The sequence below is a fragment of the Apaloderma vittatum genome, unplaced genomic scaffold (assembly GCF_000703405.1).
Source record: "Apaloderma vittatum isolate BGI_N311 unplaced genomic scaffold, ASM70340v1 scaffold20361, whole genome shotgun sequence".
Lineage (NCBI taxonomy): Eukaryota > Metazoa > Chordata > Aves > Trogoniformes > Trogonidae > Apaloderma > Apaloderma vittatum.
The window spans coordinates 75,302-97,774 of NW_009698803.1; the positions used below are offsets into that span (position 1 = coordinate 75,302).

General features: G+C 35.2%; 1 protein-coding gene across 1 annotated transcript in view; it reads left to right on the top strand.

Moving 5' to 3' along the window:
* The window catches only part of SIPA1L2 (signal-induced proliferation-associated 1 like 2), a 74,154-nt gene that overhangs the window by 21,216 nt on the left and 30,465 nt on the right, over window positions 1–22,473 (top strand). The window contains exons 6-11 of the mRNA XM_009878167.1: window positions 3,030–3,187; window positions 4,729–5,305; window positions 8,126–8,400; window positions 17,107–17,364; window positions 20,932–21,015; window positions 22,360–22,463. Coding sequence (XP_009876469.1) covers window positions 3,030–3,187; window positions 4,729–5,305; window positions 8,126–8,400; window positions 17,107–17,364; window positions 20,932–21,015; window positions 22,360–22,463 — 1,456 coding nt within the window. The remainder of the gene's footprint in view (window positions 1–3,029; window positions 3,188–4,728; window positions 5,306–8,125; window positions 8,401–17,106; window positions 17,365–20,931; window positions 21,016–22,359; window positions 22,464–22,473) is intronic.

Genomic DNA, 22,473 nt, shown 5'->3' on the forward strand with positions numbered 1-22,473 from the left:
CCTGTAAATATGCTAAGTTTTAAGACGGTGCTTTTCTTCAGAGATGCATATCTGAAAATTAAAAATTGACGAGGTGAAATGTCCAAATTAATATAGTAACTATTATGTGGCATAAATAATTTTAATCTAATGGATTCTGCCTTTCTAACATATTTTCCTTACCAGATTCCCCTATCTGTGTCTTGTATTCTTGCATAAAACTTCCTTGATTGTTTTTTTTGGCTGCCTGTCGTGCTTGATTTCAAATTCTTTTGATTGAAATTCATTTTCAAATTCTATTATGCCAATTTAGGCTGATACTTGAATGATGTCAAAATGTATTTAATGTCTCCTTACTGTAAGTAACACTATGTAATGTGTGCATCCAATTGAAAGTTCCTCTTGTGCTCTGCATTGGCATGAGACTCTTGAGAGTATGTTAGAAAGGCAGATTGAAAAAAAAGTTAATACTACAACCCCCAAACCTGAGCAGACCTCAAAATGGGAGAGGAAGGGGAAACTGAGAACCTGAAAAAAAATGTAGGAGGTAAAACTTGGGAGGAAGACCTAGATTTTAGAATGGGAACTAGAAAAGCGTTTCTTACGAATCTTCTTGCTTAGTTCCAGTTTCCTTCAATTCCTTTTTCATTTTCAGTGTGCCATCCTTATCTCACAGTTCCCAGGGAAGTATGTGTTCCCTCTCCCTTCTCCATTCAATGCTTTATTCTTTTCCTATTCCTTTATCCTCTCCAGAGCACTTCTTTCCATGTTCCAGATCACCCCAGTTTACTTCTCTCCCTTTCCAGAGTTCTTTGCGTTATAATACTCTACAGCCACAACTGTGCTTTGCTTTTGCAATTGTGTTGAAGTTCACTGACCACTTATGCATGACAGTGATTTATAACAGTGCTAAACTGATTTATTTTAAAATGTTCAAGAAGTCAATAAGATCTCTGCAAACTTGGTAAGGTTCTTAAAATGATGACCTGACTTCCTGTTTTCTGGGTTTGTGCCTCTTAGAGACTGAAGCTCTCGAAAAATAGTTTAAGGGTATGATATGGGAACTGCCATGATTTTGAAGACTATTTTTGCTAGTAAAATTTCAGACATTTCTAAAACTTACCTCTTATTGGCTGCTATTCTTTCTTAAGCAAGCAGAACCTCTTAAAGAGGTCTAGAAAAGCAGAAAATATTATTGAAAACATTGATTGTCTTAAGAAATAAGTATAATTTTAAACAGAATGCTGCTTTCTAATTTCTGAAATTTTGCTCTGTAGAAATATATAGGTACAGGCATGAACCTCTATAGCAAGAAATAATAATTGGGCAGTTAGTTATATAGCAAAGGCTGAAATGAATCACCTTGTACCTCATAATTGGAAGCTTTCTTACAAATTTAACTGTGGTGTAAATTCCAACCTGTGACATAATAATAACTTGTAAACATGAGCTTGTGCTGCAGTTCTATGATCTAATTGTATGAGTTACTAGTTTAGCAAATTAAAGTATACCCAACACACTTAGCTCTGTGATCAATTCCACATAGTGTACTTCTGCTGTAATTTCTATGCAACAGAATGTATATTGGAAACTGCTCAATTAGCCAGTTGTTTTGACTGTAGTCTTAAAAACTCCAAAACATGACTGAGACATGTGGATTATGCCAAATATTATTTTCAGTTCTTCTATCTGTTTTAAAGTTACATCAGAAGTCTTACTTCTTAAATCTACATTTTGGATTATGTTTAAAATAATATAGATATACCGAGTGCTTTGGAATGGTGGATTTGGTCCTTCTTACTACCTTTAGAATACCTTCTTTTGTGTTACTTTAGAAAATAAAATGAAATATACTTACAGGTCTTAGGCTTTGACATGCAATTTCACTTTTTTTTTTTTTTGGTAGCTGAATTGCAAACTTCTAATGGAACAAGCAAATGCTTTTTTATTAGGAAGATTATGTTCTGTAAAATAAGCTCAATAGGGAAATTTTTATTTATTCTGCCATAAAGTTTTCAGATATATTTGTTCTTGTACACTCCTTAGTTACACATGAGATAAGGTAAAGCTTTAAGTGTCTGTATGTTATTAGTTGACAAAGCAAGGTCTTTGACAGACTTTGAGTGGATACTTAAAATGTTGCACATGCTAGACTACTTCTTTCCCCTATTAATATACATAGATGTTTTATAAGCAAATGTATTAAAGAAAAAAGTGGAAAAAAATTGAGAAGTGCAATAGACTTCAATGAGGAGAGTGATCATCGTTTCACTGCATCGTTTTGTTGGGTTTTGGGGAGGAGAGAGAGAACTGGTCCCTTACTGATGGACAAGTTTAGGAGTTTTTGTTAAGCTTTAGCTTGTAACAATGATTTAGTACTTTGAATGACTCCTGAAATATGTTTTGATTATAAAAGCTACCAGTTACAAGAATAAATTTTTAATAATGAGTTTCTAATAGCCATTGTTTCTCCATAAGTCTCAGCTCTGTTTCTCAAGTATGCGGTTGTTACAATTTTTGATGTGTATTGATGATAATTTATTAAAAAATAAATAAAGATTGTAATATTAAGAACACTATTTAATAAAAATGCAACAGGGAAAAGGAAGGTTTATTAAGAAACAAAAGCAATACTATATCTTTCATATAGAAGCAAATATTACACTGTAAAGAGGGAACTGATACAGTTCTCTGGATAGTGAGAAAGATCAAGGAGTGTAACTTTTTTATTACTAAAGCGGTGCACTAAAGTAAGAGAAACATTTTTCTCATAAAGTAAGAGAGAAATGAGCAGAAGCTATGCAGAACAAGTGTGAGGATATGCGAGGTTCTTTCTTATTAGTCCAATTTCCTTTCTCTGTACTTTTGCATTTTGGTCCAATATCATTTAGTTGTCCAGGACATGATAAATTACAAGTTATTTCTGAAAAATCAGTCTTCGTTTATTTTGGTTTTGAGTGTTTTGTGGGGTTTTTTTTTTTTGCTAAAATGAAGAAATTGTGATTTATTTTTTTTAATAACTAATTTTTCAATGCATGTTTCTTGTCTAGCTGCTAAGGAAAAGGCATATAGGAAATGACATAGTTACCATTGTCTTCCAAGAGCCAGGAGCACTTCCTTTTACTCCAAAAAATATTCGTTCCCACTTTCAACATGTATTTGTCATAGTCAAAGTGCATAATCCTTGCACTGAAAATGTATGCTATAGGTGAGTAGAGCCTTATAACTATTTAATTTTTTTTTATTAAGACTACAATGAAACTGCATCGTATAACAGTTTTATATTTCCTGGAGATGATTTATATGCAGTTTTAAAAATTCTGCTATATTTTCTGTGAGTTTGAAACCCCTCACACACATCTAGAGTAATGAGGCACAGTTTGTAGACTTAAATGGATATATGTGGAACTCTCTGTTGCTGGTTTATGGGCACAAAATGGGAATGTAACAAGTTAAGTGAACATAAGATTTGCAGACATAGCAATAGTAATTAATTTAAAATTTGTATCGCACATTTCGTTTTCCTGAGAAAGATGTTTTAAGTACTTCAGAAGGCTATTGACATGTATAAATAAGGTTATTTACTTGTATAAATCCCTGAATATGATGATATGACGCCTAGATGAGTCCTGACTTTTAAGCACATGAATGAGGACTTTTGGGGAGTATAACAGCATCTCACATTTCAGATGACTCTCACACTTAAGTTACTGCATCATGAATTCTAGCAAGGTAACTGGAGTGGAAGCATGGTTCTAAACTGCTTGGGAATTGTGCAAATAATGATAAGGTCTTGAAGCATAATGGTGGTGTTTAGCATGTATAAATGTTATTTATTAATTGTTTAGAATTAAATTGAAGTACATCATGAGGCTGGGTCATTTTACTGTCTTTTAGCTGTCTTTTCAAGCTTAAGCTATCTTTTAGAACTCCATTTTGTTTCAATAGCTCATGTTTCATAATACATCACGTTTCGTAAGTTGTATTTTTTGACTACTAAATGATATCTTGTCTATCACCCCAAATATGACTGCATTTCAGTCAAACTTGCAGTTTTATGTAGTTTGCAAGGTATTTTGGAATCCTTTTAAAGCTGAAATTCTTTATGTTGATGCAATTGTAGGTGTGATTGTATCAATGAGAAATTACTCCTATTTCTTTTGCAACTTGCTGTGAACTGTCTATATTAAGAATTGCAGGTATTTTGAAATTTTGTGAACATAGAGTAGGCAACTTAATGTGAGCATTCTGCATCTGTTTATAGACACATATGACACCAATACCTTTGTCCTCACACTTCATTGTAGCAAAATACTCAAGGATTAAAATGAATTCTGTTTCTAGTTGTGTATTTCTTAGTTTTAAGATCATGCAACTGATTGACAGCTGACATTGATAGTAAGCTTATATAAAAAATAATTTGTAAAAATACTTCTCTCATTTATTTCTCAGAAAACATTTTTATATTTATTCCATTTAAAAAAGGAGACAGTGACACCCTGAGAAGTCATCCTTGATGTTTCTGTGTTAGTAAGATATATCCAGAATATCTTTTACGTATTTAAAAGAAAAAAGTAATTTTAAACCAGACAACCGAATCAGTTTTCTTTGATATGTCTAAAATATCTGAAAATTGACATGTTAAATCCAAACCCGGTTATGTAAATGGACTGCAGAGATCACAGTTATGCTTATCATCTCCTCTTTTTTTTAGAAATTAACCATTGTTTTTTTTCTTTCTGTTTCCAGTGTTGGCGTTTCACGATCAAAAGATGTACCTCCATTCGGTCCACCCATTCCCAAAGGAGTAACGTTCCCCAAATCAGCAGTCTTTAGGGACTTCCTTTTAGCCAAAGTTATCAATGCTGAAAACGCAGCACATAAGTCAGAAAAATTTCGAGCCATGGCCACAAGGACACGTCAAGAATACTTGAAAGATCTGGCAGAAAATTTTGTTACCACAGCTACAGTGGATACTTCTGCAAAGTTCAGCTTTATTACTTTAGGGGCAAAAAAAAAGGAAAAAGTGAAACCAAGGAAAGATGCACATCTATTCAGTATTGGAGCAATTATGTGGAATGTCGTTGCACGAGATTTTGGCCAGTCTGCTGACATCGAATGTCTCCTTGGAATCTCCAATGAGTTTATCATGTTGATTGAGAAGGAATCAAAAAATGTTGTGTTTAACTGCTCCTGCAGAGATGTTATTGGATGGACATCTGGATTAATGAGCATCAAAATATTTTATGAAAGAGGAGAATGTATTCTTCTGTCTGCAGCAGATAATTGTACTGAAGACCTCAGAGAAATTGTTCAAAGACTTGAAGTAAGTTTTTTAACTCGAATTCCAAATTTTTCATGAAGAGTTACTTGTTTTACACCTCCTTTGAGATATAATTTAAAATATCCTACATTTATACTTTTGAGAGTCTTTTCCGTCTTTGGACTGAAATAATCCTTTAGACAAATAATAATCCTCACAACAGCATATGAGAAGTGTTGTCAACCCATTTTCAGGGGTGAGGAATCTTGTGATAATAATCTGATAGAGTTGCCCAAGGCCATGGATGATTTCAGTGTTGAAATCAGGATTGAAAAGCTAAGCTCTTGTCTTCTCTTGATGTAGCCTGTTCTCAAATCACACCTTTGTAGCTAGAAATGTACCTTAATTTAAAAGTATACAAAAATCTTACTGTGTAAAATATACTCACTTCGGTCTTTTATAGTAAGCCCCGTGAATATTAGCAGAAAAATGCGTGTAAGTGCTGATTACTTCCTCTGTTGTGAGCAAGTGCAGAAAGTAAAGAAAACTAGACCAATTAATGTTAGTTTTTACAGCTGACTGGATAAAGTTTTTCAGATGCTTAATGACCCTGTTAGCACAATTGTCCTGTAACTGTTTCAGTCAGTACAAATGATCTGACAGGAACTCCAGGGTAAAAGTGCTGATACATCTCTTCATGTGGTTACACTTCACCCATTGTTCTTAATTTAAGTGATCTATTTCATTCCATATATGTCATATTCAGTATAAAACTGAGGAATCATGGGGGTTAAGCCCTCTTCAGCTGTGGCCAGCATTTGAGGAGGACTCTGTCCATTCTTCTACCTTTGATCTTGATCCTGAGTTCCCAAATCCAGCTTCTGTATCTAGTTCTCTCCTACTGCTGAGCCTGGGTCTTCCCAGGTGCTGCCTACTCTGCAGCATCAGTGGGGGTTGCTACTGAGGGCAGTGGAGTTTGATACTGGTTTCGTTTGTATTTCATTATTTTCATTATTTCCTTATTAGTACTTTTAATGTTTATTAAAGCTATTTTAGTTTTCTTTTCCAGTCTTTAAAGCTCTCCATGTTATTCTCCTTCCTTCCTGTTTGGACAGGGAGAGGGGTTAGAGAGCATCTGTCATTCCTTTAGTGGCCAGCCCAGCCCTGACGACACTCACTAACGTACCAAACCCTCTGACTTTGGGTCACTGACCAAGTTACAGGCATAAGTTACACAACCGTTCCAAAGTTTTTTTGCAGTCAGCCATTGGATTGAGAAGTGAGTAGAAGTTAAGCCTCTCATCTCAGACTCTGTAACAGACTTGGACAAAAGTTGTTTTTTTTTTAAACTGGAAATGTAAAAAGGATGCTAGAAAAGTAACTTACAGCTTAATATTTGCTATATGTTAAGTTCCCTTGTCAGTGATGGAGATGTACTGTCATAATAGTTGCCAGTGAAGGAGACAGTCCCATCCATTCCCTGCCTGCCACCACTTTGGAATGCTATTTTTAAAAGCACCCTGTTTTTCAGCTGTGTCTTATCTCTGATCTGTCTGCATGGCTGCGTGAGTTCTAATGAAATATAAGGATAATAATGTATAGTGCTAGTAGAGTCTTAGATCGGTTTAAACCTCCCATGAAACTGCACCTAGTAAACTGCATCTGACCCAGGTAATGAAAGGAGGGATTTTGTGACTGCTTTACCCAGTGACAATGCCAACATCTCACTAGATGCACAGTCCCAGTCCCTCACCCTGCATCCCTGAATTAGGTTGGGTCATGCTTCTGTGCGAAGCACGCCCTAAACCGGTGAGCTAGCCTGCCCAGATTGTAGCTCATGTAGACAATGAAGGGGGAGAACAACTCTTCCAAAATAGCCTGAATTAGACTCAAGTTATAAAACAACCTTCACAAAAACCTATCCTATACAACTGAATTATGAACAAATATTTTTTATACTGTTGTTTCACAGTGTTTAAGTTTTTTTTCTAGTTGTGCTAATGGAGATAAAATATGTTCTGGTTTTGTGACACTGAGAGAAGGAAATGTTAGAGTAACACACAAACTTGCCTTGTAACGTGGACTAGATTTTGGTCTTCCAAGTCTGGTGTAGTATCCCAGCGTTTACACTCTTGTGTGATTATTTTTTACTGGGAAAACTATTGAGGACTTGTTACGCAGCATGTAGAAGTCAACCTGCTTAGCAAAGTCTGTACATGGAGGATTTTGGCAACTCTATGTAATGACAGAATTATTTTACGTTGACTTTGAAGAAAGTAATTTTTTTTGTTGCTCAGTTTCACGGCGACATGAAAATTTTTGTTGCATTTTAGTGATGTCCACATCTGGAGAGGGTGGTATTTATAAATCTGACTACAAGGCAAAATAAATCAAAATTATCTTCAGTACTGTGTTCTTGAGGAAGAACTAAAGCATTTCAATCAATTTGGCTCATGTTATATCTTCAGTTTAGTACTGTCTAATAGTGAAGAAAAGATGCCAACACACCTGCAGTAAGACAGCCAACAAAAACTAAGTAAACTGACAGCAGAGCATTTCGCTTGCTTTATGTTTTGAAACTAAAGCGGTTGTGTAAGTTTTCAATAAGATATAAATGATACTGTGTTGATATTGGGCAAGGGAGAAGGAACTTGCCATGGGTCAGCTGGTTCCTCTGGGAATGTAATTTTTTTAGTATTGTGCAATGTTTTTTTTGTTTTGTGCAGAAACCTTCATTCAACCACAAATGTTAAAGTAATTATTAGTATCATATATTAAAGATACTTAACATCAAGAGATACTTGTCCTTATAGTTTAAAACGGATTGTGTGTCCAAAGAAATGAGTGTCCTGACTATAACTTAACGATCTGGTGCTTCTTTAGATAGTGACCAGAGGATGTGAGACCACAGAAATGACTCTTCGGAGGAATGGGTTGGGCCAGCTTGGATTCCACGTGAACTTTGAAGGGATTGTGGCAGACGTGGAGCCCTTTGGTTTTGCATGGAAGGCAGGTCTACGGCAAGGCAGCCGCCTGGTTGAGATCTGTAAAGTGGCTGTGGCGACTTTAACTCATGAACAAATGATTGACCTTTTACGTACATCAGTGACAGTAAAAGTGGTGATTATTCAACCACACGAGGATGGAGCTCCTAGAAGGTAATGAGCAACAATTCTCAATGTCAGAGTTGTGTCTGTTTGTTAAAGGTTTTCTCTCTACTACTGCTTAAACAACGGCTCTTTTATTGGGAGACCCTCAGGAAAGGGATATTGTCTCTCATGTTTGGTGATAATAATATTGAAGCTTTGAAGCAGTTTTTTCCCTCAAACCTCTATTGGATTGTAATAAAAGACAAAATGGGATCCTGTAAGAAATTTAATAGGAAGTTTATTTTTATATGGCTTTGAAAGAATAAGAAGTAAACTTTAATGCATCATGACTGAGCTCTTAGGAAGACTGATGTGATTTCTTTACTTCCACAGAGAATTTTATATTTTATTACTAAATTTGAAAATTGGGAATCCTTCTCTGAAAACTATACCATGTCCGTCTTTGACATCTCCTTGACTCCTGACTATTGAAAAGGATGTGTTTTATTTTTAAGTACGTTTTATTTTTAAGTTATGTTGGTTTCTCTGAGAAGTAGTGAAATTCTGGGTTCTGGACATGTATGGTACAAAGTCTTGGAGTCTTCCTCGCTTTCTACAGATATCTAATTTAGTCATATTAAATACTGAATTAAGTCAATGAAATCATCAGTTAAAGCAAAAAAAAATCATGCTGCAACATGAAATAAATGCTCACACAGTCAGGAAGAGACTGTAATAAAGTTTATTATAGTGACTGTACTGCTGTTTTCAGCAAGAAATGCAGTTTTTATTCATCAGTGTTCTTTTTAGTGACCAAAAGATTTTTTTTGTATTCTCTCTGTTTTTGAGTATTGCAAGGTGAAAAAGAAGTAGGGAAGATTAGAACTTTATAATAATATGACTTCGTTTCTCACATACCTTGTCTAGGCACTGCTAATTTGGCTCATTCTAAATGAGAACTGTACCAGAGTAAATTGAATTACTTGTCTTCTTGTAGAAGGCCAACTTTAAATCTCTTGTTGATATTTAATTTAACAGAAAAAACATTAGATGTGTTGCTTTTGGCAAGACAACAAGCCATAAAATTTTACGTAGCATGCAATACTATGAAGTTGGTGCCAACTGTACACGAATATTCTTTAATTGGTGGCAATTCTCCAAGTAGTCATTGGCTTGATGAATGACACAGAAGTGCCCTCCCCTGCCTCAACCTGCATGTCGATGTGTTGGGTTCCTTTCTGAAGAAAATGCCTGTGAATATAGCATACCAACCGTTTTGCTTAGTTGGATAGAATTTGCAGTTAAGCCTCTCTTTGCTTAGCTTTGCTATTCTCACCATCTGCTTCTGGGTATGAATTTTCACTGACTTGTTTGGTATACGTTTCCAAGCTGTTTACAGAATATGAGCCTAATGAGCTGATCCTATTATATTGAAGGTAAAAACCTGTGTTTTATAGGCCCTGATGGAAAATTACATACTGAATGTTTTATACCTTCTCTGATACATTTTTAGAAATAAAATGTTAACATCCCAAATCAGTATGATACATGGCACTAAGTCCATGTGTAGGAGGAGTTTTAACTGAGTGCCACCAAACTGTGAAAAAACCTGCAAAAGCTGTTCTTGTTTATATTTTTTTTCAATTTTAAAACTGTTTGACTATAATTACTAAGGAAAATGATTTTTTTAAAACTATATTTCTGTTCTAAACCACAAAAAAGCACCAAAATGTTTCAGATATTTTCAGCCTCATCTTTCTAGTGTAAAAAAGGAATATTCATTAATGCCTCTTTGTCAAATACAAATTTCTTATTGAAACAGAAAGCTCCTTATTTTCCCCTTCATATCCCCAAAATATTAATGATTTTGATTACCCGTCCTGAAGGGGATCTGATACCCACAGTGTTTTGAGCTTGCATTTTCTCAGTGTTAATCTAAACAGAGCAGACAGAAAGCGATATATATATTAGGTGACAAAACTGAGCTTCAACTGACAAACAACACTCAGAACAGACATACAGATATTTCCTTCGAAGTTGAGAGTCCATAAATCCCTGATTTACACACTGCACATGTCTAGAAGAATAATGGTTTAAAGGCAGGAGAAAGCTCTGCGTGTATGCTCCAATAATTATTGCTGTCAATCACAGCTGGTTTTAAGATATTTTCTTCTAAGAAATGATACATTGGTCTATCTGACATATCTAGAATAGTAACTTTGGAGGCTGAAGTCAGTACCTTGAAAGTTTGAAACATCCTACAGAGCATATGATCTGGCAGTTGTTCCCCCCCCCTTCCATATTTTAGCCTTATTTCTCATGTTAGATACTGATCTTTTATTAAAAAAAAATTACATTAAATGCTATATATAATCTGGAGATTAAAGTTCAGCCACTAAGTTTTTGTCCACAAGGCATAGATAGAAAAATACACCCATCTTTGTTACTACACGAAGCAGTTGAGTTTAAAGTTGTCATACATTTACAAGAATAAAATTTTAGCAAAAATAATAATTCATAGTTTCTTGAAAAATCCCCATGTATTATTTTATTAATGCCTGTCTTTCATTTACTGAGATAATCAGCTGATTTTCTCTGCTGGATTTTAGGAATATGAAGCAATATTTAGGTTGCTTATTAGCACTGGTTCCTTGCTGGGATCAAATTCTGAAGTGAGTTTACATAGATTGGACATGAGTGCCATGAAATGTCTTGGGAAATTATTTCGAAGTGTGCAAGGGTGTTTCCAAAGGGGTCCCAGTCCCTTGGAAAAATATCAGCTGAAATGGAGATCTTTAATCAGGTTATTACCTTGATTTTTTTTCTCTTTTAGCTTACCCACAAATCATCCTCAGTCCATCAGCCCTTTTTATTTTCGAAGAAAATCAACAAAGCGTACATGTGCATACACTGAGGATATTAGTAGTGAACAACTACTGTAGTAGTGAACAATTAATTTATTTTTTGCTGCAGACTGTCTGGTATTAATTTATTTCAGTGTGAAAATAAATTATTTGGAATGTTGAAGGTGCTCACAAAGGAATGTTACAGAGAGATTAGGAAATTACAGAGGAAAATTCTGCTTAATAATTGGATTCCATCAGTTAGTGTATAACTTCTAACGACAGCAGTAGCAGTATATGCAAAAGCAATCATGGAATAAGACCTTTCATTTACTATCCTGTAAAATTAATGAACTTGAGATGAAACTTCTGTTGTTTTCAATTTGCTCCAGCAATTAACTAATCATGCACAAATTGAAAAATCATAATTATTTGCAGGGCACAAGTCTGATATTTAGATAGAGAGAAGAAATTGCTATTTAAAACATAAATTCTTTAAATTAGAAGACAGTATTAGAATAAACGTGCTGGTCATTGTGTTCACATCTGAATAAGCATCCTCGTGTCATTTTTATTTCTATGCCAGGTCTTTACCTTCAGAATTGTTGATTTGTTCTTCTGTTGTCCATATTACCTAGTAGTGCAGTGCAATAGCTAGAATTACACATTTTAACAGGAGAATAGTGATGTTCATTCTAATTTGCCCTCATTGATGGTGTCACAGTAATGCTCCAGGACACTATATCCTTAATCAGTCAAATCCAATCAAGGAATTCAAGTACTTCTAAACATTTTAAACTGTAGATTCTACTAAAATCTTACTTACTACATTGAAACTTATGTGTCTGTTTTAGTTCAACTACCATTATACATAAAAAGGAACTGCGTAAGCAGTTCTTAAGAAACAATGTCTAGAAAGCGTACAAAAAGTACAAAACGTAAGGCAAAATTTGCAGGCAAACAGAAGCTCAAGTACAATCACTGTAAGACGTAGCAAGCGGTAGTTTCCACCTGTTGGTCTGAACAAGTAATAGACTTTTATCCTGCTATTGGAGCTAATTTTGAAAATTGAAGTGTTTTAGTAACTATGACTGTAACTGCCCGTGGGCTGTTATTAAGTACTAATGTATTTCTTTTGAGGTTGCTTTATTCTCTTGAACTTTACAAACCCTTTCTTACAAATAAAATAGATGTAATGACTTTCTGTATTTTCCAGTCCTGATGCTTGTTCCTCTTGAATGGCTGTGATCTGATTATACAGTTGTGTTTCTAGGGCTTTTTTAAACTAACAGATAACCAGCAGAGTGCAGAATGTTTGGAAAAAAGTTTTTAGGAAGCTGAAGGGTTTAATGTGTGGTTTAACGTGTTCAGATCTTATCCCAAGTGTGTTTGCCATAAGCTGGTGGGATAGTTCATAGGGCCTTCGGGTTTTTAAGTTTTTACTTTTAATTAAACCTTCTGAGCTAGAAAGAAGCCAGGTCTAGGATTGCTAGCAGGATACTGCCAAATGAGCAAACCTTTAGGTGGTTTAAAGCAGAAAAACCTGAAACTGGGATTTTGGTTGAAGTAAAATTTGGATGTACCAGAGCTTTGCATTACCACCCCTGATACTAACCTAAGAAGGCTGCAAGATTAAATGTTTTGAATTGAAATGGTGATAATAAGGGATAAGTTATCGATGTAATACAACTGATGAACACCAACGATTAGTTCTCTATCTCTACATCCCTATGTCTGCTTAGTGGTTAACTAAAGTTGAATTGTAACCAGTTATTTTAGTTTTGTTATTATCCTATCAAATTGTTCATGATGCATGAAATCTGTAGAGAGCTGGGATCCAAATACTGAAGTCGTAGCCAGTAGTTAATAGTAATAGGATGTGACAGAAAAGAAGGCTTTTGTGTAGTTGGTTATCAGGTGGCAAACGGCTGATCATAGTATGTGAAAGCTTCTAACTTTTCCTTTGAACATTTTCCTTTTTAACTAGCATCCTTGCCTAATGTAGACCTTTTGCAGAGCCTTTTAAAGCCTTTGTATGGAATTTTAAATTAATATTGAAAGATTTAGTTAACATAGTTTGATAAATTTAATGGACTTCTTGATAATTGTTTCAGCAGGTAACACTCCTTGCAGTAATTTTTAACTATCGCAGGTTTTTATAGTGAACTCGTAATTTTTAATATGTAGTTGTGACCTACTGGCTGTAACATAGAGTCATGCTCTGTGTAATTGCAGAGTGGGTTTTATTAACCAGATTTTTATAGGATAATATGGCTCTTAAACAAAAGATATTAGTAGGAGTCTGTGCTTTATGTTGAAGGATTGATGTAATTAAAACCAAGCAATAGTGAAGGACAGGAAGTGCTATCGTTTCTGGTGTGTGGTTAAGGCTTGATCACACGTGATTGATAAATAACGAGTCTGATTTTCAAAACATTATACTGAATATAATTGGAAAGGGTGTATATAGACTTGTCTAAACTAAAACATTAAAATTAAGAAGTGAATTAAAAGCTATCATTGAATACCACTGCCAATGTGTATTCTTCATCCAGTAGAATAAGTAACAACATTATAAATAGAGGTTAGATAATGATCAAATTAAATATTTAATAGGAAATTGCATCTATAATTTTGTGGTTTTTTTCAGGCAGGATAACTTGTAGTTTGATCCATGGGTGGGGATCCCTACTGGATTGCAGGCATGAAGAAGTTGATTCTCTTTGGTTTTGGTATAGGAGGTAGCTAAAATTATGACTTGATATATCTCAGTTATACTGCAGTATCTCTTCTTTAGGCAGTGCTTGTGAAGCAATGAAGAATAATTTTTCTTATAAATGTTTTACCAATTGGTTTGGCACTTGAAAATTAAAAAGTCTATGTAACAAAGGAAGCTGTATCACGTAGTTCGGTTTTAACCATGGAAATTCTGGGAAGGCCAGTTACAGTAGTCATGTTGGGACTTCATTTTGAATATAGAAGTAACATTATTACATTTTTACAGCGAATTGAAACAGCATTGTTTAATGAGCTTTTTTTTCAAGAACTGTCCCCTGAATAATTTTTTCATATGTCAGAGGAATAAATTTTCATGATGTAAACAATCACCAAATTTGAAATTCTTATTCTTTGCAAGAAAACTTGTTGTTTGCTATTTTTATGTCATGGATTAGTTATTCAGCTAACAAGCTGAGTCAAACTAAGTAGTTTTAACAATCCCTTTTCCCTTCAAAACCCATGGCTATTTTTACAACACTTGAAGTACTTCCTGGGGGATATCTGCTAGGGGATACAATGACAATTGTGTGCTATTACCAAGACAAACTGAAAAATTGATAGCTTAATAATAAAAGTTAGGGAGGAGACAGTTTGTTTCTAACACTATAGGAATGAAGAAGGAGGTGAAAGGATGCTAAGAAATGAGCAGAAGGATGATTGAAATTGTACCTTACATAATTGTTAAACTTCATAGTCAAATAATGACAAACTGTGTATGTATGACCACCTTGTTATGTTGTCTGTGCCGCCTTTGTTTTGTTTTTGTATATAAAGCATTATGAAAGTCTTCAGTTAAATAATCAATCTTAGGTTATTTTTTTCCTTTAAGAACTCTCCGCTTTCATGTAACATGGACCTGCTCTGGAAATGAATGGATGTTGCATTGCTGGAGGCTGTTGTCTCCTACAGCTTGGTCTTACTTGTTGCAGACAGAGAACTTTATGAAGAGAAGGATGGTCTTGGGATATATAAGCAGTTGAATATTGCAGTGGAGAAATGTATTTTATGTACACTTCAGGAGTAGAAGTGTTTGCACAATTCTATGCACTTTTCTTAACTCAGCCTTTCTGTGGTGTTCATCATTCTAAGAGCCCAACATGTGGCTTGCGATTTTCAGAAGAGTGAAACAATTTTAAAAAATAGATACATGAACTGAGCTAGTTTGAAGTGGTGGTCTTGAATAACTGCAGCATTTTTAGGACAGAAGGAAGGCTAGAGATATCAATTAATTTCAGAAAGTCAATTTAATATGATTTTTTTTATGTTGGTTTCTCTGCAGAACTATTCCTTGTCTGTAGGAGAAGTCTATTGGGGTGGTCTTTCCTCTGTGGGGAAGATGAAACAAGAAAATCATTATTGTGAAATTCTATGATGCTTCCAGCATGTCCAGTTATGATTTTTCAGCAGAGTTACATGTGTCAGATTTTACTGATGTGTTTAATACTGTTATTTCTGATCAAAAAATAACCTTGTAGAAAACAGAAATTTGGAGTTCTGTTTTGGAGCATTCTAGTGACCCCTCTTTGGTTCATTTTCATCCCAGTGTCTTCTGCCCTACATTGGCTAATAAACTCCACTCTCAATACTTTATCCTCTATATTTTACAGTTCTTTCTTCACTTTTTCTGAGTACCAGCAGGGACTGAGATTTAATGCTACAGGATAAATGGTTTGGCTATTTAGTACCACAAAACTCTGCAAGCTGAAGCAATTGGCTGGATCACACTGGGCATATATACAGTATCTAGAACGTAACTGCTACAGTGCATCTCTTCTCTTCAACAGCACTGAATACCGTAGTTGACATTTTTATAACATCTTTTCTTTTTTTAATCTGCTTACCAGAACACTGAAAATGAAAATGATTTTTTGGGAGGTTGGTTCAGAAGTTTTGAAGCACAGTAGTTTGATGTGTGAGAATCTATTTATGTGAACTGCACATTTGTGTTAAGTTATTTGTGCCAAAACATTTTCAGGATAAGAGTGTAAACATTTTACACACACCCTATTACGCTTTCTCTGGGTGATTTTAATTTAGTCAGAAATGGTGAATATTGAATTTTCGGCAAAAGCAAAGCTCGATCAAAACTCAGCTCAAGGGATAAAGCAGAATTGTAATTGAGACTGAGAAGCAAATTTTCACTATTTCTTACTTAAACTCAATGCATTGCTTCAGAATTAGATCAAGTCTTTTCTTTATAGGTGTTAATTTAGTACACACTCTACCTATCAGACAAATAATGGAGACAATATGTGAGAATATAAAATATCTGCAGTGATAATCAGTGTTGGCTTAAAGCGAGTGAGAAGCTTTGATTAAGTAATTTCTGAAACAGTGACCCTTAAGTCCAGCCTGAGTCTATAGCAAGTATTGCACAGGCAGACTGATCTTTTGGGGAACGCTGTCACTACTTTCACCTGAGTTTACACTTTCTGGGAATACTGTTAGTATTTAACCACAGTGTAAGCTTCAAGCAGAGGTTGTAAGTCAGACTGTTTCTGATTTGTCTCTTCCTTCCACTTCCCTGTTTTTCTTCCAGTCATAGAGGCTCTCAGGAAGAGAGGCATTGGAAAGTACACTCTGAAATCAAATAGAAAAACATTTAGATGCCACTTAAGCATTTGTGTTGCAGTGTATATTCTCTATCATTCAGTGGGGACAAGGTGGGATTCTAAAGGAAAGTTCTTACTACTAAGAAAGGTTTAGTTTACTGCAAAGCAACGAACATTTTCTAATATTCAGATGCGCAAGTTTTTACATTAAGAAATTATTTATATTTATGAAATGTAAACAAACTAAAGCTGTTACAGAACATGATGTTTTTTGTCTTCTGAATACTTTGCTTCTTTTAGTTTTCATTCTGTAAAATTCAAGCTGCAGATTAATTCTTAAATGCTTCATGTTTTCTCTTTTTCTGAAGGGCAAGTAAAGAGTTCAAAAACGTTTGAGCCCGTGAAAGCAAATCCTTTATTTTGAAATGTTTCCTACCTGGTTGGCATGATAGTTTTGAAGCCTTTGAAAGGTTGTACAATGCTATATGAACATGTTTGGCACCCAGAAGGAAAAACACGCATATGCGTCTGACTGTAGAATGCAAGATTTCTTTTTCTCTTCCCTCCAGTGAGACTGATCAGCATTTTTATTTCTCCCACAGGGGTTGTTCAGAACTTTGTCGTATACCCATGGTGGAATACAAACTTGACAGTGAAGGCACCCCATGTGAGTATAAAACCCCTTTCAGAAGGAATACCACTTGGCATCGGGTGCCGACTCCCGCTGGGCAGCCTCTCTCTCGTGCCTCTCCAATCCTAGGAACATCTGACAGACTGCAGTGCCAGCAGCTGCTCCAGCAGGCTCAGACAGCCATTCCTCGCAGCACTTCCTTCGACAGAAAACTGCCAGATGGTGCAAGGTAATACACTCTCGGTTTAATGCCTGTCGTTTTCCTAATGGGCCTTCCTTCAGCTATCTCAGCCTTCTAGAACTTTGGTACACTTGATTTTTAAACTGTGTCTTGTGGAGTTTTGACAGTAATTTTAATTCTGAGGTTATAATAAAGAGCATTCACTAAGCCCAGCTCCCTCGACTTGGAACAAGTGACTACTGTTGTTTGTGATGGAAGTGGGCTGTACTGAGGATCCTACTGCTGAGAACAGATGACCTTTCCCTTTAGTCCCAGATTAATAAAGTAGGAAGCTGCCTTGTGACTTTTTGATCTAAACAGTATCCTGTCCTGCACCTTTTGGGAGCCTATTTAAACAAATAATGAGTGTAAATAGAATGAACTCATCCCTTTAAAAATGAATTATTTAATCTTGTTACAAATCTATTGGCATAGTTTCAAAGGGTTCTGTAACTCATTACCAGTCCCTTATGCTTTGCTTTGCTTTTAATTAAACAAAGCAGAGCTTGTGATTTGAATATGTGACACCTCTTAGGTGATGGGATGGTATCCTTAAATGTTAGTTCTGTTCTAATTTAGTCATAATTCTTCATAAGATAAACATTTATTCTTAACATTAAAAATTTGAAACTACATTTGACCTTTGAACTATTTAGGAAAACCGTATGTCATGATCAGAACTCTCTGTCCTTTTTTCTGCTTATGCCCTTTTTCCATGGGGTGATGTAGTTCTAAATTTCCAAGGAAGAAAATACCGCATGTTGAAAACATCTAATTGATATGAAAATCCAAAATACTAATCTTAAATAGCTTTAAAATATTCTGTATGAAATAATGAAATATTGCTATTGTTACACTGTCTTATTTAGTAGAAAAGAATTAGTGACTTTTTACATTGTTTGCAATATATACAGGTAATAGTAGGACATATTTGAAAATACATCTATATCATGGTCTGAGGAAAGCAGACTTCTGGTTATGACCATTTGATCATTCATATTCTCCTTCTCCTCGTCCCTCTCCTCATCCTCTGAAAAAAGGAGACATGCATTTCTGTATGCATATATTTAACTTTGTAGGGCTTGAGCTTTTCCTAATGTCTTGTTACTGAAATTCTCAGTAACTTCTATCATAAGGAGACAATGTATCAAATGTCTAGAAATATTCAGGATTTATGGGTCTGTATTAAGCATACTGTATGTCTATACAGAGGTAAAAAAATATGAAAGCTTTTTGACATGCCACTCATTTCCAAAAAAGCTTCACAATCATAAGTTGCACTTCTAACACACAGTGAAGCATGTGAAAAAGTGCTAATACAGAGGCTATCTCTTGCCATGAAGAAATTCCTTTATCACTTAAACAAAACAAGTACAAAGAAGCAGTGCTGTTCTGGGGAAGACATGGTACAGAGTATAAATAATGAAAAGAGAGGAAGATGATGAACTGTGACATGTGGGTCTGGAATCACAAAAAGAAAAGTACCTAATTAGCAACCTCTTTCCACATGGGAAGAAGCATAGTTGATGGCCTAGCAGAGAGAAGGGCTTAAACCAAAAGAGTTTGAAGTAAGGTTGATGAGTAGTTATAAGAAGTCTTGCAAGGGTGAAAATGTGTACTCAGGATAGGAAAATGATGAAGGGATTTTAGAGGGTCAGAGACCCAATATCAATTTAGACAAATTGAAGAGTGCAGGCAGAGAGAAGCAGGTTGATAAACCAGGGAAGTTATAGCAACTGATCTGAAAATGAGCAATCACATTGAAGTCTGTGATAAAATGGTTGAGTTTAGAGATAAAAAGAGGAGGAAGCCACAAAAATATGAGCTAGATATAGTAAAAGACTTAATAACCAACAGTTCAGCTATTGTGGCAGGTAATGGCTAGGTGCTCAGTCCTTGGCATGAAATTAAAAACTGGAAGGTGAACACTGATGTTCCTAGTGCAGTTCTCTCCTGAGGAGAGTTAAGTGCTTTGAGAAGGCAACCCAAATGTTTTTGTGTTGATCAAGGAGTTTGTCTAATTAGTCACTAAGAAATACAAGGACATCCTTGAGCTCTACTCCTCTTTTTACAAAATACTTAATTTTTTGACAGCTACTCATAGCAAGTGACTGAAAGTGAAGCTTCAGACTCACTCTTCTGCCTTTTCACACCAAGAAGCCTCCATGTACTTTAGTCTTTGAGTCACACTTGTAGGCAAATGTGTCCTTTCACCTGGAGGACATCCATTCTCAGGAATCCATTCCTGAGAACAGTCAACTGCAGCTCTTCTGTAAAGGAACTTTGAGGCATTCACTAACTAGATTTTTGTGGTTCTTCTTTTGTAGTAGCCACGTTTAGTTTAGTAGGCAAATGGCTAGATATTTGTCAGGAGGCTTGAGATGTAGATATTCTTCAGCCTCAGATAATACAAACTAATGTCCTGGTTTAGAGTACATTATCCTAAACATCAGTCTGGAGACTTGAAACGCATGGGATCATAACTTACCTCTTCCATCATGCTGATTCACTTAAGCTGTGCAAAAATTGCAAAGTTATTAGTGGAAAGAGGCAAGGACATGCAGTTAAATTCAACTGCAGCCTATAGGCTATTGCACTTGGTTGAGAGTGACTCAGTCCTGTCAATACTTATCAGAGACGTGCTGAAAAATCAGGCACTACACTGCCTGCTGATTTTATAGGCGTTTGACTGTTAGACAAAATATAATAGCAAATGTCTTTATAATTTTCAAACTGAACAGTAAGGTTGCTTATTGAATGTCGTGTCCTTGGGAAAGTGTGCATAAGACCCAAACTACCTCTTTTCACCTCTTTCCTGAGTACATACATTCACTTCTGTATATAGCTTTAAAAAATATGAAAAAAAGAAGGCAGATACAGGAAATTCAAGGTAATGTCACCGAGCAAAATTATATTGTAGTTACATACTAATAAGCACAGAAGGGCATATATATAGGATGTTGATCAAAACAAATTTGAACATTGGAAGAGTAGTCAAAGTCACTGTTAAGATATGAGGCTCAAAAAATTAAATAATAAGTAAAAAAATAATACTATTCATGAAAATGTTTTCTTGCTGCTCTTCCATGTCAAATAATCAATAAAATAAAATATAAAAGTATTGGTATTACCTCTTCTAAATTATTATGTTGAAAATTGGAATACATGCAAAGCATGTATTCCATTTCTGATCCATCATGACACCTTCCCGCACACAAATTTAGAGACCTAACTGAGCTGCTCTGACTCCTGAGTAACCTCACTTATGCAGAAGTAGAACTAGATATAAGAAAAATAGGATTTGGCACTTAGTCTTTCTTTTTTTTGTGCCTTATTTATATGTCCAGTTCAAAATATTTTACTAGTGATAAAATAAACAGTATGCTTTAAAGTATTTGTTTAAGTTTTATGAAACTAAGATGAAACTGTAAATGTCCAAAATGAGTATACCTAGGTGTTCATAATGCATTATTCGTAAAACTGAATGTATTTTATAAAAGAAGCACAGCCCAGCTGAAATTTAAAACCCCCACAAATATGTCAGTGCTCTGTTAATGACTCTAGTCAACATTGCAGAAGTTCTCCGAGCAACCAGTCTTCCTCCAGTGACCCAGGACCCAGCGGGAGCAGCCAATGGAGACAGCAAGTGGGATATGACGGGTATCGGTGAATTTTTAGTTTTTATGTTAAATCTTGATATAGCTCCCATGCATCTCCCATGCATCTTCTTTCCGACGCAAAATTTATGTGGATGTTCTGTATCATAGATTTATTTGCAAACTCTGTCAATATATTTTAAGGTGTACAGGTTCATCATTTCTTACTGTAATACATATATCATTACAATTTCAAAGCCCTACTGCTTTAACTCTTTAGGATCACATTGTTATTTCACAATTCTGGTAGAAAAGCAAACAGTTCTTATGTTTGGTTTCCCAGAAGCAAGACAGAAATCAACTAGTATCTCAGAACTGGAGTAAAATAGTAATATCTCCTTCTTTTGCTTCAGTAAAAGTGTATTTGTTTAAAAAAATACCTTTATGGTTTTCAAAGGTTTTATCTTCTACTGTGCTTTTTCCAGTGGCATCCATTCCCTAACACCTCACCTCAAAAAGCAGCAGTCTTTCAGAGACCTCTTCTCCCTAAAAGGCTATTGTGCTATATAGATTGTCCTTTCACATCCCTGTTAGTCCCTTGGTGCTGAAGTTTAAGAAGTTAGCTATCTCTGTGTGAAAGACCACCTCAATATACTGTCCATGTTATAAGAATGTTATGAGACATCTGTTCTAAATTACTTTAAAATTATTGCCTTGTTGCATAAATACAGCTGCTGAAAACACTCCTGTTCTAAAATGTTCAGCTATGGCAGTATCTACGTAGCATAATATAAAAGCCTTTCAGGCTTGCCACGTGGCTTTCAGAAGCTACTTTTCGGAAAAAAAAAAAAAAGTAGATATTGAAAACATCAGGTTGACTCCTTGTCTCTAAGTTTAATATTGCTTTGGCATAACTGTGACTAAGATATTCCATGTAGCAGATATATATGCAGTATCTTGGAGACTCCTCAAGGAATTTGAAAATAGTCACTGAGATCTCTGGCAGCTAAATAGATGCTAATAATTTAAATAAAACTATAGCTATTTTTTTGACAGTAAACACGCAAAAATGCATCATGTGTCATTTTCCCAGCACAGTTATTTCTAACAGCAACCTTGGTTTTAGCGTGTGCTTTGTGAAATAATTTAATTTTTGCAATACAATACAAAGCGATGGATCTGGTACTAGCTTATGTATTCTGAGTTCTGCAGATGAAAACCTGCAAAACTACAGAATTATATTCTGTGGGCCTTAGTTCATAAAGCAGTTAAACATATATAACTATAGTTCTCTATTGCAAAAACCTTTGAATATATAGCCCCAAGAGTAAAAAGTGGTGTTGTTTATTATGTAACTATTTTCTAGGACAAAAACTACAACAGCTTAATTTTCTGTTTATGTTAAAAGGTGTCAGTCCCCTTTGCTCCATGAACACCATCAAGGTTCAGGCTCACTGGAGTGTGAAGGAGGCAGAGAGCGAGAGGAAACTTTGGAAGGAACTAGACATTCTGGTAATAAGAA